The sequence below is a fragment of the Stylophora pistillata genome, chromosome 2 (genome assembly GCF_964205215.1).
Source record: "Stylophora pistillata chromosome 2, jaStyPist1.2, whole genome shotgun sequence".
NCBI lineage: Eukaryota > Metazoa > Cnidaria > Anthozoa > Scleractinia > Pocilloporidae > Stylophora > Stylophora pistillata.
In genome coordinates this window covers 39,482,504-39,501,615 of record NC_142520.1, presented here as the reverse complement: position 1 = coordinate 39,501,615, position 19,112 = coordinate 39,482,504, and the positions used below count along the sequence as shown (strand labels likewise).

The 19,112-nt window shown below is 37.8% G+C and overlaps 2 protein-coding genes across 3 annotated transcripts; both read right to left on the bottom strand.

Moving 5' to 3' along the window:
- Positions 1-663: 663 nt before the first annotated feature.
- On the bottom strand, positions 664-4,043 carry LOC111342544 (oncoprotein-induced transcript 3 protein-like). The gene is made up of 2 exons (XM_088751252.1): positions 2,815-4,043; positions 664-2,513 (listed from the first exon to the last, which is right to left on the bottom strand). Exons 1-2 carry the CDS (start codon positions 2,912-2,914, stop codon positions 2,149-2,151), a joined length of 465 nt encoding a protein of 154 aa, XP_088607378.1. The 5' UTR covers positions 2,915-4,043; the 3' UTR covers positions 664-2,148.
- Positions 4,044-4,247: 204 nt separating this feature from the next.
- LOC111342541 (uncharacterized) lies at positions 4,248-16,050 on the bottom strand. 2 transcript variants are annotated; one of them, XM_088751194.1, is made up of 9 exons: positions 15,895-16,050; positions 13,920-14,197; positions 13,626-13,743; positions 13,129-13,251; positions 12,334-12,456; positions 11,912-12,031; positions 10,838-10,972; positions 6,574-6,709; positions 4,248-4,382 (listed from the first exon to the last, which is right to left on the bottom strand). In XM_088751194.1, exons 1-8 carry the CDS (start codon positions 15,962-15,964, stop codon positions 6,576-6,578), a joined length of 1,101 nt encoding a protein of 366 aa, XP_088607320.1. In that variant the 5' UTR covers positions 15,965-16,050; the 3' UTR covers positions 4,248-4,382; positions 6,574-6,575. The 2 variants fall into 2 exon arrangements, with proteins under 2 accessions (XP_088607320.1, XP_022805380.2); XM_022949645.2 differs by lacking the exons at positions 4,248-4,382; positions 6,574-6,709 and adding an exon at positions 9,335-9,964.
- Positions 16,051-19,112: the final 3,062 nt, after the last annotated feature.

Genomic DNA, 19,112 nt, shown 5'->3' with positions numbered 1-19,112 from the left:
CATCTCAGATGTTTTCCGTTTTACTTTAGGGTCACCATGCGTTGTTAACAAACAAAAGGAGACGCAGACGTTTTTTTTATTTCGATTCGGCGAAACATGAATTTCAAGTCTGTTTTCATCGCAATCAATGGGGTACACTTTAGGCAATGTCGCTGGAAGCAAATTCCTCGAAATGTATAATAAAAGGCAGGTGAACATACCCAACGAAAGCAGTCGTTTAAGCTCATATTAATCTGTGCCAGGCTTTGGGTCATGGGAAATGATATAAGAAGTGGTTGCACGAAGTATGATGGGTGTAAGGCAAACGAAAATAAAGCTGGAAAGAGAGACTCTAATAACTCTTTGAATACCTCTTTCCGCCGACCGTCCAGTCCAGTTCCAATAAGTTATTTTGCGAGCCAACATGTCAAATACGCAAGTCAGGGTCAGAGTCAGCGCGCGAGACCATAGCTAATGTTCATTGGGATTTTCACCGAGACTTATCATTATTTTTTGCTGTGGGAGCACGAAGGAAAATTGAACTTCACTTTAATTCTCACCGCGTTGAGTAGGGTTACGATGGGATAATCGGTCTCATTTGTCGTAATAGTAAATCAGTGTTTGCAAAAGCGTATTTGTGCGCCTGCTGTATACATTTAGATAATATAATTTAAGCGAATGTGATAAGTAGCGAAAGGTTTTATTTTTATTGTCTATTTATTAAGTTACATATTCATCTATTTTATTACAGGAACACTTTTAAAAGTAATAAGAAATGTCCAGATTTTCTGAACACTCTTAAGTTAAATGAATAGGAACTTAAAAAATTCCGACTGCCCTGCTGAAAAGAATTTTTGTCTTTTCCAATCACATTGTATGGAGATCCTCTTCTCCTCTCTCCCTGCCCCCCTTGGTAATCACATGTTCACTCCGCCAACCCCTCCACTAACTATGGCCAACCTTATGCTCTGGCAGTGATTGACTATATAAGAGGCATGAGATGTCTGTAACGATGTCACTTGGATGGCCGCGCAATAACCCAGATTAAACTATAAAACGAAACTAGTCTTCATTCATCCGCCATGACAACCGGAAAGCATGGCCTATACAAATATCCATGATCCTTTGCAATGTCTTAGAACTTCCGCTAGGACAACTTCTTGTAGGATTACTATCAAAACATTACAATGTTGTAAAGATTAAGTTAACCTGTAGAACAGTTTCAACTTAGCGTCAAAAGTGATCCATCTCATGCTCATTTTCCTTATTTGTTTTCTTACTTCACCATATTGCTAGTCAACTTTCGCCATTTACGACTACATCAGTGACATGTATGTCAAAAAAAAAAAAAACTTCCCTTATGAATCGATCACTTTTTACCCGCTCCGGTTGCATGCATCTGCCTAAACTTTACATTTTTATTGTTACTGGAATTTTTTGTCAGCCTTTTAAGTTTAGTTGAAGGGGTATAATTACATTGGTGTTTATTCATGACAAAACCCATTTGAAAATGGTTTATGTAAAGTAAATATAGAGTCTTAAGTAAGAGATATACAAATTTTGTCTAATGATTAGTTTGAACTCGCCATGTTTTTCTATTTACACAATTTTGAAAGACGAATAAATCAACCATCGTCACTTTTCTCTGAGTAGCTCACCTATGATTTATCCAAATTGTGAGCCCTTCCTTAGGTCCATTAAGAGATCTAAAGATTCTCGTTTGTGGTTTGCCTCTTTTGCTCAGCGTTCAAGTATCTTCTCGGTCATGAGAGACTAGTGAATATCCAATGAAACGTTAGCAATATTGTCCTATATGACTCCGGCACTAGCTTCTAAGTATTGCTTTCTGATGTTTTTTTTTTCCTTCGTCTTCTTTTATTAAGGAATAGAACAATGGCACGTTTGGCATTTTTCAAAATGCCTTCTAAAGGGCTCAAATGTCAATTACTGACTTCACCAAAAAACGTCAAATGTTTTTCAATGTTAAAGGTAATAAAGATTCGTTCCATTTTAAATTCGTCCCATACTAGTTCAGCCCCGACAGACGAGTTTACGAACTATTGGGGGAATAGAAGAAGACTTAAAAAAACTGACCTTTTAAGTTCGTCTACCTTCAGATTGATTTTTGCAAGGGGATCCTCTTATTTTATGAAGTTATTTACTTGGCATTTACTCTGTGCCACAGTAACGCCTTGGACAACTTTGTATTCCTAAATGTCTGTAGATATAGTAAGATCCACAGTTTTTCACCAGAATATTCGTTGTGTCCCTACATTTTCTATAGAGGCCACTAAAGCAAACTTTCATGGTAACTTCACCATGTTCTACTCTAGGATGAACACCATCCAACCAACCTGAGAATCTTGTACCACAGTGGTTTGGTTCCACACGCGCTGTTGGCATTTTTGTTCCTGCAGCTCCCATAAAACGGTACCATCCGTTAGGGAGTTCTTTATCACACAAAATTAGATTTCCTTTGATACTGCTATTTCTATCGCTATCATTCAGATCTTTGTAATCATGGCAAGGATCGGCTGCAAAGTTAAATGATAATTGTAACACGATTATAGTCGTTAAAATTAACGGCTACAGATGTGTTTAAACGTCTGAGAACTCTAACATTTTAGCGACCAAAACTATGGGAACTTTGGGAAATCAAATATTGTTAGATATGGATTGCAATATCTGAGTTGGTGATTCTTCTTTCTGCAATAACGCATCAAAGGACGGCTCTAGATGCAGCGAACGTAGTTAGCATATTACCAAGCAGCAATATGGCCGCTAATGGACACATGAACAGTAAGATTTAAATGACATGGTAGATATCAAACGTACATTCACACTCATAACCATCCCCAATATATTTAGGATTACAAGAACAGTTGTATGAGCCCTGAGTATTCATGCAAGAGGCATGCAGATGGCAGTTGTTCATTTTAACGGCATGAGCCTCACTGCATTCGTCAATGTCTGAAAGAGAACATGCGTTAAGATCAAGCTACAACGTATGTCACTAGAAGATAGAGGAAACTAGCCGTCACTAAATTTAACAGTTGTTCTCTTTTAGTAGCGATGTTTGCTACAAAGAGAGCAATATGCTATCTAAAAAAGCTTGGATATTAACGACAACATGAAGTCGCTAAAAATCGGCCATTTATCCATCTGAATGGTAATAATCAGAGAATGTTTAGAAATACATTTGATAATAAAAATTAACGGTAAAAAACTACGACGTTTCGAAGTCTGCATGACCTCATTATCAAGTAAAATGTTAAAACTGATGTAAAATTGTAGCTCAGAGATTATATACAAATAAAATGTGATAACTTCATTAGAATAATGAGCGTTCATTGTTATTGGTGTTTAGCATGTCAGATCGTGCAGTATATGTTTAAATAAATACTTTTGCACGTATTGAGTCAGACTGCGTGTTTAGCTTTGGTTTTTGTTCGCGAATGAATAACATTTCGTGAATTAGGCAGTCCATTTTCCCGCGGCATTTCTTGAGAACGGAAAACATTTCCTCTAGGCTAGTGGACGCTACACTGTGGGCTTCTTTCAGATGCTTGCCAATGACAGAGGCTTCATGTTCTTCTATGCGTTGATGAAGATGGCGTGTGGTATAACCGATATAATCCGCATCGCACGAATCACATTTAAAAGTGTAAACAACGCATTGGTGGTTAATTAAAGCGGGCTTCTCTTCTTGTATCTTGAGCTTTCCCTCGATCTTACGACTCGTGAAAACTGGTTGTAGGTCAGTTCCGATTTTCCGGCCAAGATCTTTCAGCTGATGTCTTACTGTGTCGACCGATTTTTGGTCTTTAAATGGTAAAGTTATTCTGACAGGTTTTTGTGTAGCCGCGTCAAGTTCAGTTGGGGTTTCGTGACGGCTTTGGATCGTAGAACTCGTGTACCAGGCGATAGCTGAGTTGATGAGTTTCACTGGGTACTTAAGCTTAGTAAACATCCGCTTGAGATGCTGGCATTCCTTCGTAAAAGATTCTTTCGTTGATGACAGGCGGTAAGCTCGGTTCAGCATTGTATTCAGCAGATCAGCGTTACAAAAGATTATATGATAAATTATTCCAAGGCGACAAACTCGTAGAGTCTTTTTGAACTCACCTTCGAGCCACGATAGTAAAAGTTGCCATCAGTTGTCAAGTCACCGTCATATTTCAGATGAGTGGCGTTATTTAGGTTACAGATGTGAACTGGCTCGTTATACGTTAGATTATTCTCTGGATCTTTTTTGTAGTTAAGACTAACGCAGTTGTCGTTCTGGTAGCACAGAAGTTCGCATTCATCCAAGTTCTTGACGTATTCTTCTTCGATGGTATGGTTTACCAAACGTCTTTCAGCATAGAAGTAATAGTCTGGAAACAGCACTGCACGCTCTCGTTCTAAAATAAACAATTTAAAATATGGTCATAACGCATACATCTCCGTCGTCCGAGAGTAAAGAATGAATTCCTTAGAAAGAATCTTGGGATCTAAGGAAACTAACGGCAAACATATGAATAAAACGATGACAGATTAAATTTATTTTAAACCTTTATAATTCGCTCAGCCGTTGTCTGCAAACAATATTAGGGACTTTAAGCGAACCACGACGGCTACGGCAACGAGAACGTGGAAAAACAATAGATCTAATTGGCAGAACAATAGCCCAGCACGTGCGTTTTCAAACGCGAGTAAAGTCTAACCGTAAAGTCTGCCGTTTAGAAAATACGAGTGAAGACGAACCATAAAGTTAACCATTTACTCTTACACGAGGCACCGTGAAGTGAACTAAAAATTCAGCACTAAACTATGGAATTCAGATCAAATTCAGCCTGAATTCAGGTAAAAACTTGGTGGCCCTCGTGGTCTTTACTCGAAGGCCACTTACGCGCATGCCCGAAAGTCAAGCGCCTCCGCTGGGGACCCAGCTGGGGAACTTGAAGCCCAGCGGCAACAACGTGCGTTTTAAAACTTTGTACATTTCTTAGCCGTCCTTTGCAAAACAACAACGTGAAATCACCAAAATATGCGTCGTCTGCGAAGCGAAACCGCGGCGGCAAATTATTTTAATTTACATTTGGGACTCAACGTTACTTTTATGCATTATGTTGAGTTTGAGGTCTGGCGCCCTATGAGACAGTAAACACATGCAGCCATTTCGAAATTCTAACTAAAAGTAGAAACTCATTTTTTGATCGACGTCTTCCGTGGCGTTGCCGTCCTGACTACTTAAAGTCCCTATTACCATAATTTTGTGAATTTGTTTATTGGAGGAATGCATGATTGTAGAGGTCCCCTGTGGCATTTCTGTTATTGTTGTAGACTATTTTTACGTATGATGCACGATATTTATGCAATAGCGAAAATCAGACCTGAAAAAAATCAGGCCTGTACGGGATTCGAACCACTGACCTGTGCGATACTAGTGCAGCGCTCTACCAATTGAGCTAACAAGCCAACTGGGAGCAGGCCGTTAAGTTGATTCGTAATAAACCCGTGAAAGTGATAAATCAGATACAATGAATATATCAAGTTCATATATTTTGAACTGCGGTGTTAGATACGTATGATGCACCATCCTACGTATCTAATACCGCAGTTCAAAATATATGAACCTCATATATTCATTGTATCAGACTATTTTTACTAAACTATGGCGTCAAAAGAGGCTCATTCCATCAAAACCAGCCATTGTCTGTTGTTGTCCGGTATCACGTAACATATTGATATTCGCCTTGATATGTGTGGACATTCTCGAGCAACCTTTTGTTAACTGTTTTTTCACGATTAACGAGTCAATCTATAGTCCACTCTCATCATTTTACTGCTGTTGAAAAAAATGACTGGTAGCACCACACGCGTTACAAAGAAAGTTGCTAAAACAGCGTTAAAAGGACCGTAAAGGACAAAGCGGCTACGGAAAAAAGATAAGGAGACTTCACACGTTATATTCCTCGCTTTTTAATTCTTTTTAATTTTTTAAAAATTTTTTATAATTTTCCTTTTTATAACGAGCCACGCTTACGCTCAAATTCGATCTTAACATGTTAGGTATTCCCGTTAATGACCTTTAGACCCCAAAATCACACTCAGTACGCTTTGGCCGCCTATGGTCTTACATTTACAATATAGCTTACTTCAAAACTTGTGAAAGACATGGTACATTTCCACACAAACGTTCAACTCGGAAAATGCAAAGTATTCCATATACCAGCATTGTTCCTCTATAAAAAGAGCTTCCCCCAGCTGGCTAAGAGCGACTACGTGACATTTTAGGAATAAACGCTTTTGCAAATTTCCGTAATGGCCCCTTTGTTTAATACCATTTTACGTCAATAAAAGCGGGTATAAAAGCATTTCGTTCTTATGCTAACCATTTTGTGGAGTTGAGGTTTTTAGTTTTGTCGTAACTCTTATGTCGTTCCGTAAGCTCTCACGTATGTGTAAGTTGAGAAGTTCTGTGTATGAACTGTAATCATTTACATCGTCGGAATACTGAGATAATAATAGTCATATGAAATAAAATTGCAGGAATGGAATAGAAATATTGAGGAATGAGGAAAAGGAAATGATTCTCAGTTTGCAACTCACCTTTACCAAACGTCAAATAAGTCGTCGATGCAGTGAAGACTACGAATATAAAAAACGCAGAAAATTCCATGTTTCTTCAAGACAACGGGTCTCAATATTGATGCTTTCGTTGTGCCACAGACTTTATGTCGACCACCTACATTCAGTAATGGATTAAGTAACAGCTGTCACCACTGGCCTAATTAAATTATAGATGCAAATAACTTCAATTCCTTTCAAGACTTCCTTCAATTCCTTTCTAGTAATAGTCAATGAGGTGCCTTTTTGTCAATAATATTGTGAATAAATTCTTGAGAACAGTGGGGGAAAAAACCTCGGGAAACAGTCACGCACTCAGACAGACAAATTATATTGCGTTTCTAAGATGAAACACCTCCAAATTTTCAAGACTTTGAATTTTAGAGACTTTGACTGAGTGAATTATTGACGGATTGCTACAATTTCAAACTTTTTAGCGACTGGTGTTCCTCGCAGACTTCATCAAAACTAGAGGTCGTTATGCTGAAGGGTTTTTGTTACCTAATCAAGGATAAGATTTTTTGTCCCGTGAGGCTTTGATAACTTTAATCTAAAAACTTCCTTTTACCTCGAAGAAGTCTTCGAGACGGTAAATGCTGATTTTAATAAACATATCATTTAATGATTCTGCCCCATCATGTGCGAAGGCAGAAAGACTGCAAAGTTGTTCAATAATTCAATTGAGATAAACGCAATGCAAATGATTTGGAAATTGAGAGCAGAGATGAAAGAAACATGTCAAAGAAATTTTGCAAAATGTATGCAAATGAAACTGCAAATACGGACATTTTTCGTCAATTACGATTTCCTAAAACGTGTCTGGTTTCTTTGTTGATCCTTCATCATATTTTCTACCCTCAAGTTATACAGCGATACAAAATTAAACACTTGAAAGGCTGTCTGGGCACTATACATGGTTATCAACATTGTTTACGAGTTTTAAGTGTGTAACTTAATTGTGACGAGAGTCTGCTTGAGCAGCTGCCCTTAAACAACTTCACGTGATGTGCTTATATAATCACACCACGAGTCGGAGCTTCACACATTGCCTCAGACTCAGTTTACTCCTCCAGGGTACATCAGACCCAAATATGGAAACTTTTTAGGCATTGCAGAGTCAGTAAAAGAGTCACGTTTTCGTCAAAATTTATGTTGACACCTACCTAGTTAAAAAAAAAAATTGTTTCGCTGTGAAACGTGATAACAAAATAACACTGTCATAGCTCGAAATAGGGGACGTTCCATTCTTACCAAGTTGGAAAAGGCAATTACTCCTACCAATCTGTTTATAAAGTTGATTTGGCTTTATGAACTGGTTGCAATCTTCTTTTGAATCCTAATAAGACAAAGGACTCGACTCAACAACTGGCTCGCGTGCATAAGCTTGATGAATACCCGATCAGCTTGCATACAAATGGTGCTAAATTGGAACGAATCAAAACCACTCGATTACTTGGCACAGAAATCAACGAAGACTTGAAATGGAACGATGACATTCTTTCCAAAATGTCAAAGTGCTACAATACTCTTGCTATTATTAGAAACTCAAGAATCTTGCCCCTTTTCACGTCAGAAAACGCCTAGCAGAGAGCCTTGTGTTGTCGTTAATCGATCACAACAATATAGTCTGTCATCCCATTCCTAAGTTCCTCACGCAGAGACTCCAACGTGTCCAACTCGCTGCGGCAAGTTTGTTTACAATCACTACATGGATATGTCGGATGTTTCGAAACTCGGATGGCTCCCCATTAGTTATCGCCGAGCCTATCACATAACCAGGACGATATGCAAGGCTTTATATCACAACTGCTGGCCAACCTGCCTCAAACTGGTCGAACATAAACCTACAAGGACTTTAAGATCTTCTTGTGAGCGTCGCCTTGAGCCATCGACTGTTCCCGGAACGCTTCATATTGTATTTTCATGAAGAGAAAATAAAATCCTTTTAATTTGTAAACGCTCGCGTGATTGTTTAGACTGGTTTTGTTATCTTTTTTCGTAACTTTGATTTTCTCAATACCCTATAAATTGATAGTAATTGTGATACAGTTTATGTTATTGAGTGTGGAAATGTATCGAGCCCTTCTCAAAGCTCATCATTATTACCCTCGCTTAGCGTCTCGGGCTAAAATTACTCTGAATCGGGCCTAAAACATATTTATGTCCGCGAGCCTGAACTTTACACTACCATTACCTCAAATACTGAATCAAGCTAAGGTACGGGCGATGCACTTTGATAAATCCTGCTGGTTTGAAACATTACGAAAACCGCTGTGAATCTGTTTAAACGAGTTATTTTCTAACCCCGCGTCTAGAAAATTGTTTGCACTCTTTGAAATACTGAAACACGAATGCAGTGTAAAAATTTTCAACATTTCTAGAGGGGTTGTCGTAACTGACAAGTATCTTGAAGGGTAGGTGTCTTGAATGGTTAGGGCGATGGACTTGTATTCTGGCGGTCGTGAGTTCAACCTACCCCCTTTCCCCCCATTTAAGTTTGCCCCGAGTTCAACTCCTTGACCGCGCTTTGTTGTAGCCAACTGATGTGCCTCCTACCAATTGTGACTTTTAAATACTATATCTTAGTTCAAATAAGTGAATCAAATATGCAGTTATTAGCCCTGCAAAGCCCCATTGGAGCAGAGTTCAATTTGATTATTTTATATTGCCTTTCTCAACCTACGTAATTTGCTCATCCCTTTCAACCTATGTATTACTTTTATCACAAGCTTTAGTCGTAAACTGATATTGAACACATTTAATACAATCATTAATTATTTGAGACTTCCTTCCTCTCTAGTTATTCACTCATCATGCTGAGTGATGTTCTTGTTTGTCTAGGATGTCACTATTTCAGATTTTGCCTTTTTCTTTATTTCTAGTTTTTTTCACCTTTTTTTTAAACTTAATTATGATTATTATAAATTGGGTTTTTTTTAATGCGAAATTCAAGGCTCTTTGATAAATTTTAGAGGACGTCACCAGCATTAAAAATATACCGAAGTAATTCAGTCTGTACCACAGTAGCGTGCATCACATTTTGGTGGCTTAGTAAGTTCATAGATATAATAGGATCCACAGTTTTTCACTGAAATAAATTTTGTTATTTCACAACCAGTGCCACCACTAAAGCAGACTGTCTTGTTAACTTTACCATCTTCCACTGTTGGATGTTCACCTTCCAACCAGCCTGACCACATTGCACCACAGTTTTCTTCTTCCACACGCTTTGTTGGCATCTTTGTGCCCGCAGCTCCCACGAAACGATACCATCCGTCGAGTTTCGTGTCACACGACGTTTTATTATTGGGAGTTTTGTAACTGCTTTTTCTCTGTTTATCACTCAGGTTTTTGTATTCATAGCAAGGATCGGCTACAAAGTCAAATGTGTAAGATGATTATAGTCTTTAAAATCAACGGCTCAAGATTTTCTCCTTCGTCATGAAAGTTTGAGAGTTTAGCGACCAGAACCAGAATTTTTATTGAACCAGAAACAATAATTATTATGCATAAAGTAAGATTTCATGTAGTAGTTGTGTGGAACTTTCCAGTTTACGAAGCTAAAAAATCAATAAGGGAAACTCAATAACGCATATAAGGACAGCTTTATAAAAGCAAAATAAGCTAAATTAAAGTGCAGCTAACATACCAAGCTAACCTAGAAATCATTCTAAGCAACATATGGCAGTCTGCTGCATTTCCTTACAATAGTATTGGGCAGCTCAGAAAGCCACAAAACTCTTGAACAAAAGTTTCTCTCTCAAATCGGCACTCTTAATCCCATAGGTAGCAACGAACGCTTTTGATTCTACTGATTTATTCTTGTTTTCCTCGTTACCATGTTCCAACCAATAGCGTAGCTCCACTTTCTGCCTATTCACATTATCAACTCAGTTGATCAAACCAAATCCCCTTGTGATCTCCACCAACAAACATGTACAAAAACACTTTTTCGAACACTTAATCTCCTAGAAAGACTGAAAACCTCCAAACCGAAAAAGGCGATCGATAAAGTATGTCACGCAAACACCATAACTTTTTACTTCAAACTGCGCTGGTTTCCAAACCAAGCACATTATTAAGCTGGAAATTTGAAAACAGATACGAATTTAGACCCCTTTATGCCTGACTAGGATAAAAATTTTCGTGGCTTTTTATATATGGATTTTCGAATTTGAAAATGTCAAGTGAAAATCAGCGATAGCGACCATAAATTATCAAATTGCATGGTAGATACCAAACGAACCTTCACATGTAAAACCATCCCCAGTGTATTTTGTATTACAAGAGCAGTCGAATGAGCCCTGAGTATTAATGCAAGAGGCATTGGTATGACATTTGTTCATTTGATCAGCATGAGCCTTGGTACATTCGTCAATGTCTGAAAGAGATCATCCACGCTACGTCAAGATCAAGCTACAAACTATAAAGAAAGTGACTAGTAGATATGTTGAGAAATCTAAATGTCAGACAATCTGATACTCGTAATCTTTTAACAAGCAAGATTTTTCGCAAAAAAATTCAGACATCAACGACAACCTGAAGCGATGAAGAAACAGCCATCTTGAGGGTGGGTTGCAATAAAAAAAATATGTTAATATTCTCATTATGGAGCACGATTATCAGCTACATTTTATGTTAACTTTTTTCATTTTGTTACAGCAAGTTCGCTACATCGAGGCGGGTAGATTATTAACGTTTTGTTTGAAAATGTACATGTATTGATTTTTTTTTCATCTTTATTTTGCTGTTTAAACACATTTACGGAATGCTACCTCTTGTACTTGCTCTAAGGTTCAAAGTAAAACTTGCGATTTCGCTTCATACAGTCTTCTATTGTTATTGCTGTTATTATTATGTATATTATGATTTGACCGTTTTTATTTGAATTTAATGTATTTTCATATTTCAATATATTTTAATATATTTAACAGGAATCGTTAATTTAACTTATGATTGGTCCAGTTGTTTCTTTTCCTTTTGTTATTCTACATTTTTTTTTTTTTTTTTTAAAATTAACATATATATAGCTATGTATTTTTTTTCTCTCTCTGTTGTAACCGCTTTTTTCGTGTAAGCGGAATAAAAAGAAGTAAAAGTTTCTTTTCAATGGTGTAAAAATATTAATTACAGGGTCCATCCAAAGGCAATAAGAAACAAAAAGCCGCGAGATTATTCATTCAAAACGATGAAACATGATTTAAAGGGGTCCATAACACTATTGCAGGTAGTGTAAAAAATCATTAAGGATCTTAAATTCTACCATTCCTACTAGATCTAGTAAGACTTTCTTATACTAAGGTAAAGCTATAAAATCCACCTGTGCAATTGTGCCCATTTCCAGTATATCCAAAGTAACATTCGCATACATAAGATCCAATAGTGTTGATGCAGTTTGCATTCTCGTGACAAGAGTGATTTCCCTCACATTCGTCAACGTCTAAGAAATCCAAGACAGAAAAGGATTTCACAATTATGCAAAATCTGCTGCGCCTAAGCTACCAGCTTGTTAAAGATTGAACGAGATCGCGAGAACGCAAGGATACTAGTTTTCTGTGTAAAAACTATCACTTAACAAGATTTAGTGGGGGAGCTGCCTCCCCTATGTGACAAAAAATGAATTTGGCTTTCCACGGAATAAAAAACAACAACAACAACAACAAAATCAGCAACAAACAAAATAACAAAAATTCAGATAATAGTCAACAAGATTCTGAGGTGTTCCTAAATTAGTGACCCTACCTGCACAATTCTGCCCATCTCCGATGTATCCAGGCTTGCAGGCGCAAACGTATGATCCGTGTGTGTTGTTACAAGTAGCGTTAATATGACATTCGCTAGGGAAGGTTTTGCATTCGTCGATATCTGTAGAAAACAAAAACAACTATCGCTAGTCAATCCACAAGCACACCAAAACCAAATTATACGCATCAGGATTATGCCCTGAGAGATCCATATATGCATCAGGGAATTAAGGTCACCTTTAAAAAAATCATCCATGTATGACCTCATTTTCTTGCCGCTCCGAATGTTGTGATGCTTGATTTGAACTTTAGTTACGTTATTATTATCTTAGGACTTTTCTTAATCCTAAAGGTAATCTATCAAATTCACCAGTGCAATCGCGTCCATTTCCAGTATATCCAGGGTGGCATTTACATACATGTGATCCAATGATGTTTGTGCAACTAGCGTTTACGTGACAAAAGTGATTTCCTTTACACTCGTCAATCTTTGAGAATTCAGACATAAGAAAATTTCTAATTATGAAAAAGCTTAACGAGCATAAGCCATTCCTTGTTGAACATTACATTCAAAACTATTGCTGGACAGCAAGAACCTCTTAAAGGGTGAAATGAGTTATCTGAGTAAACATCCATCAATTAATAACTTTTAATTGGGTAACTGCCCCAGTTATGTCATAAATATCAAATAAAAGCTCTCCAAGATATCAAAACAACCATAAAAAAAAAAGACACACCAAACAAAAAATCGTTATAATAAAGTCTTTAATGTTGTTAAGACTGTTGACTGTACCTGCACAATTCTGTCCATCTCCGGCATAGCCAAGTTTGCAAGTGCACAGGTATGATCCGGGTATGTTATTGCAAGCAGCGTCCACGTGACATTCGCCAGCAGTTGTTTTACATTCGTCAATATCTGTCAAAAATATTAAAAAAAAATGGAGAACAAAAAGATAAAACCAGTTTATACTAAGGGCCACACAAATAGAGAAAATACTCTCAATAAAGTAAAAATACTCTCTCGCGTCGGAACTATAAGAGAACTATTAAACTATTATTAAGTTTTGCTCAGTTTGTTGCAGTGTACTCTGGAAACCACAGCTCCTTTTTTGCCAACGGGCACAAAACGCAATACAAATCCGGTAAACAAATTGGAAAACAAGGAAAAATAGACACGTTAGAGTACATTGTAAACTAACACAAATTCAACGCAACTGTAGTCACCAACTAAAATATAAAAAAGCGTTGGGAGAAATTAATACCGTCCATTTCAATTTCTCTTAAACTTACCATTTTCACATCGTTCTCCGTCGAATCCAGAAGGACACAAGCATCGATATCCCTTGTGAGTAAAACCAGACTGACAAGTTGCGTTATTCTTGCATTGTGAATACTTGTCACAAGCGTTCTGAAGGAGGGGAAAAAATGCAGTGACGAAAGAAAGTTCGACGGATTAAATGAACGAACAAATCCCCATGAGGACAGAAAGAGCAAAAAAACAAAACAAAAAAAGCTGCAAACGGTAAGTCAATGTTAACACGTTATCTGAAAGCGACAGGTTCGAAAATTCGGGAAGAAAATTACCTTCGAGCCTCGATAGTAATAACCGGCATCAGTTATCAAGTCCCTGTCATATTTCAGATGAGTGGCGTTATTTAGTTCACAGAGGTGACCAAACACAGTATTCTGTGGAATTTTCTCTTGATCTTTTTTGAAGTTGGCACTGACACAATTGTCGTTCAGGTAGCATAAAAGCTCACAGTCCTCCAGGTTCTTGACGTAATTCTCGTCAACGGTATGGTTTACCAAACGTCTTTCAGCAAAGAAGTAGTAGTCTGGAAAGAGCATTGCGCGCTCTCGCTCTAATTAAACAAATCGGAATATAATTGTGAGTCATACTTTTCCCTCGCACAAAAGTAAAACCTCGATTAAAAAGCTCTAAAAAAAATCTCTTTGCAAAAACTGTGGGATCGCAATAAATCACGGGAGCAATTTGGGAATCGAAGAGGCCCCACGATTTTAGCTAAGGTTATTGTATCAATAGAGAATGAGAACTCATCAGATACTCAGGGAAATTCTTAATGCAAAATGGAGTTCATTATTGATTAAAATTTTTTCATATCACCATCATTACTGCTAATAACTAATTTAGGGCGATTGAGATTTGTTCCCGAAGAAAGGAGAGCCAGTCTCTCTAAAAGTAGTTCGGTGCATTTCGGTTAAAAAAGACCCGTTTTTAACAGCATCGATCAACGAAAATGGTACTCCTCGTTTCACAAAGCTCATGTTTGACGAATTTTTTTTTTTTGCTTCGTATATTTAAATCGATCTTTTGAGAGAACAAATCACATAAGTTTTTCTTTTAGACAGGAAAAATTCATGGGCAGAGTTTGAAAAAAATCGATTTTTTGAACCAAGATGCATCGGACCGCTTCTAAAGAGACTGCGGTTATCATAAAAAAGAGGAGATTCATGCTAATTTGGGACGAGAAGAACCATTCTTTTCTGGCATCATGTAACCCATTTAAGTTGGGGTTGGAAAGCTTTCCAAACAAACAAAGCTAGGATTAATTTTTTGAAATTGCACTTTCTGAAGCCAGTGTAGTTCGTTTGAATCATTAAACTCTGGCGTACATATTCATCTCTTTATTCTATGCAGTTATATTTATATAACACAACTCATTTGTCAAGGCATTTTTGTTATTCCTTTCATTTAATTTCTTAGAAATTCGGAACAAAATTCCCCTCACATCATTTTCTGTTGCTGAAAAATAATGATTAAAGCATCAGAGGTTTAAAAAAAGGGGAAAAAAAAGATGCGTAACTGAGTGAAAAGCCTTTGAATAAATTTCAGTCCAGGTAACGTTGCAACGAGAAAAATCTTTAGAGAAAATACAATTTTAAAATTGCATGAGTCATCTGCGTGTAGTTTTGTCGAAGATCTTCCTATTCAAGCTGTTTTTTCTTTGACAAGTTTTACAGACTCTTCTTCAAACTAATTCTTTAGAGGTGTTGTGTCGAAGGGTTTTTTTGGTTTTTTTCAATCGCACAAAATTAAAACCGGTAAACTTAATCTACTCCTTATACCAGCATTGATCTTCTATGAAAAGAACTTCTCTAAGTTTGTTAAGAGTGGCCCATTTTTTCCATGCGAATTATCAAATTCCCGTCCGCCAAAAAACACGAAACATTTTTGAAAGTAGTGTTGTCCGTCCCTGTAAATGCGAGCTGAGTATTAAGAATTAAGTGGTTTTCACCGTGGCAGTTCTTAATTTTTCTTTTGTTTCTACATGCTCTTTCAAATTTTCGATCTGGGCCATGATAATAAGACCCCTTTGCTAAATACCATGCGTATTTAAAGTATACAAAACAAACTTTGCAAGAGGTTCCTTCCCATAAAAATCCTATTTATTGAGTTCAGGTTTTAATTGTGTCATAACGACACGTTGTTTTCTAAGCTCGGTGCATGAACTTTTAAGAAGAAGCGAAATGGAAATCAGTCTTGTTTCGCATTACTATGAATCTAGAAATAAAAAATGATTCGCAGTTTGCAACTCACCTTTACCAAACGTCAAGCAAGTCATTGATGCAGTACAGACTGCGAATATGAGAACCGCAGCAAATTGCATGCTTCCTTAGGACAACAGACCCCAGAGCTTTAAGTGTGCCACAAATTTTGAGTCCACCACCTGCATTCAGTAAGGATTAAGTAGTAGAAACCTACCCTTTTATTAAAGCTGTCAGACTTGACCCGATGAAGTTATCGATGCAAATAACATACACTTGTTCGCGTTTTAATATCTGCGAATGAACATGTTTTCGATGTCTTTCGTAGTGCTAGATAGAAAGAGTTTGAATTTGGGGGGCTAGGATTCTGTCGGTGTTAACCAACAGATTAAACACCAGGATTTTTTCATACAAATTACCATAACATCAACTTCAATCGCTTCATAATTACAGTTAATGGGGTATGTTTGAGATATCAGTATTGCAAACATATTCTAAGAAAGATAGCTGAATATACCCCGGGGATGAAGTCACTTAGAAAGCCAAGCTCCCTTGAAATACCGAGATAGAACACAGATTCAGAATATTGTTTCCTCATTCTTAGAGTAAAACATCTCACAAAACTAATCGAAGCATCAATAATTGATCTATTGCAATAGTCACAAAATATAGTTATAAGAATTTATCTTATGTGCTGTTAGTCTCACTCACGCGGTCCTACTGAAAATAACAATCAAGTGTCTGACGCCAGACAGGTTGGCGTTTGAACCGATACGCCAAAAATTTAAAGCTGTCCGCCCAGCACTCGCACGATTCGGTTTTATTTTTCCAAAAACAGGATTTCTTAATTTGGACTAATTCTTAGAATATCTCAGAAATTATAAAATAGGTCGCTTTCTTAGTTGATAGGTACGTACTAATTTTGAGATGTTTTTCTTGTTTGAAGTCGTCGGCAATTAGACAATTTATCCTCCTTCGCACACATTAACGTCTCGAAATTTTCAAGATTAGCTCAAATAGGCTGTTTAGTTTGAACAAACAGAAACTGTCTTAGAAACAGGTGATCTTAAACTAATTCATTTTCATTAATTTGCCAGGAAACTTATGACAGCTTTCTTTCCAATGTCTCGATATATCTAGGAAATTCAAGTTACTGCGATCGCATAAAGACTAGAGAGATTTAGCAGCGCGTTTAAGTGAAACGGCAAACGTCAGCTTGCCCTTTCACGTTTCGCGTAAAATAGCGTGAACCTTGCTGCTTTAGCTTCGCGTGAGCTCACGTTTCGCGTAAAATAGCGTGAACCTTGCTGCTTTAGCTTCGCGTGCGCTCACGTTTCGCGTAAAATAGCGTGAACCTTGCTGCTTTAGCTTCGCGTGCGCTCACGTTTCGCGTAAAATAGCGTGAACCTTGCTGCTTTAGCTTCGCGTGAGCTCACGTCGTGTTGTATATGAAGGTGCCCTTGCTTGACTTACAAGGAATAGTTTTTTCAGCAATTAACTTCTACTCTGTGAAAGAAAAAGTGATGAAAAACTCACGTACACGGTAAAAGCGAAACAGGTTACTTTCACGTGGAAACGGCAAAGTACAACTGGAAAACGTGAAAAAATGGCGGGAAAAACAAGGCCACGTGGTCATTCGTGCCGTTCACGTTTCAAGTACATACGGTGCTAAATCACACCATTGTCGAGTCAGAGCTGCTCAGATACCGTACAATAATTGAGTATGATCCAGTGGTAAATCGCTTGCATACTAAATTAAGTGCCATAATGAGACGAGGCTCTAAATTCTGTTTCCAGCCAGGGGTGTTCAGTTACTCGTGCTTCGCGCTCACCTCGCGCTTCAGGCACCTAAAAAACGCAAAACAATTACTCCTGTTCTTGAGGCTAAATGATTGTGAATCGTATTTACCAGTGTCACTTTGGGAGATGGGGGAGGAGGTTATAACTGTGTGCTGTTATAAATGTGTCCTCTTCTGACATAATTTTTTTTTATGGACTGCAAATAAAACATTTCTTCCAAAAGACTAATATGGGGCTAACCTTTAACCTTAACCCTATTTAACTCATTTTATATTACCTGGTGTAGTAGAAGTTTCTGCTGTTTCACACTTGTGTACTCCTTGGTCAGAAGGACTAAAGCACTGAATAACAAGTCTTTGAAGTTCTATTCCTTGCTCCACTCTAGACCGGGCAGTAAATTGCAGAGTTACTTTCTCAAAGATGTTTCTTACCTTAAGAATGGAAGATATTGCAGTAGAAATCACCGGGGGAACTTTGAAAGTAAAAGAGGAAAGGAAATGAAAATCTTTAGATTAGTCAATTTAAAGACGTATCACTTGTACTCCGCTGGAAAGACTTGACAATTCCAGTATAAATTCCCTACCTCGGCCATCCACCCGGGGACGGACGACGGTCAAATGCCCATGGGCTGCCCTGGAGGGGAGGGGGGGGGGATGGCGAAGCTTTGAATCTTTCTCTCTTTTAAATTCAAAGGTCTGTTTTAATCCAAATGTAATTTGCATAACGCAAAAACATTTCAGATATCACGACGCAACACCTCTGACTTAACCATGACAGACTCAAGAGAGTAATATTGTGTCATCGCACAGTGTAAAAAAAGCAAAGCATTACGCTCGAAGAAAAGGATTATTTTCAATTTTTGAGGAAAAAGCAATGCATACTGATGATTTTTCACTAATATCATCCGGCCTTCCATTACGTTGAGAAGCAGGTTTATTTATAGTTTATTTGGGTTCTGTTGTCTATTAACATGATATTTTCATCTTCATGCAATCACGCTATAAATTATGATAGGGTAATGATGAGTGGTCGTTCGGTTTGACCATCGTACAACAAAGCGAATGCGCAGAAATAACATAAACTTCATACGTTCCTTTCAAAGTTTAATATCTAAATAATAGCGAACGACCATCCCTGTACAACGATTCGCGTTTCAGACCTTCATCCTAACGTCCTCCTCTTGTCACGCTCTCATTCCGCCACCCACATCCATAGCCCGCGCGAGCAGTCTTTCATTGGTTCTGGGACAGGAGCAGTAAAACTTGCGAGTTTCGAGCGGGCGAGTGGGCGGGAAAGTGAGCGGGCGAGCGTGCGAGCAGTGAAAGGGGACTCCCAGGTTTGTGGAGTCTGCTCGCTTGCTACGCGCAACCCAATGAAAGCACAGGCAAAAAACAACACCCCACTCTTATTTCAAGGCAAAGAACGAGAAAGATGATTTGAAAACAAAATACTAAAAATACAAATACCAAG

Coding starts and splice junctions, on each gene's coding strand:
- LOC111342544 (XM_088751252.1), bottom strand. CDS start 2,914: ATGAACAACTGCCATCTGCATGCCTCTTGCATGAATACTCAGGGCTCA. Junction 2,514..2,814: donor GGATGGTTATGAGTGTGAAT/GTACGTTTGATA, acceptor TTAACTTTGCAG/CCGATCCTTGCCATGATTAC.
- LOC111342541 (XM_022949645.2), bottom strand. CDS start 15,964: ATGCAATTTGCTGCGGTTCTCATATTCGCAGTCTGTACTGCATCAATG. Junction 13,252..13,625: donor CGGAGAACGATGTGAAAATG/GTAAGTTTAAGA, acceptor TATTTTTGACAG/ATATTGACGAATGTAAAACA. Junction 12,457..13,128: donor AGATGGACAGAATTGTGCAG/GTACAGTCAACA, acceptor TGTTTTCTACAG/ATATCGACGAATGCAAAACC.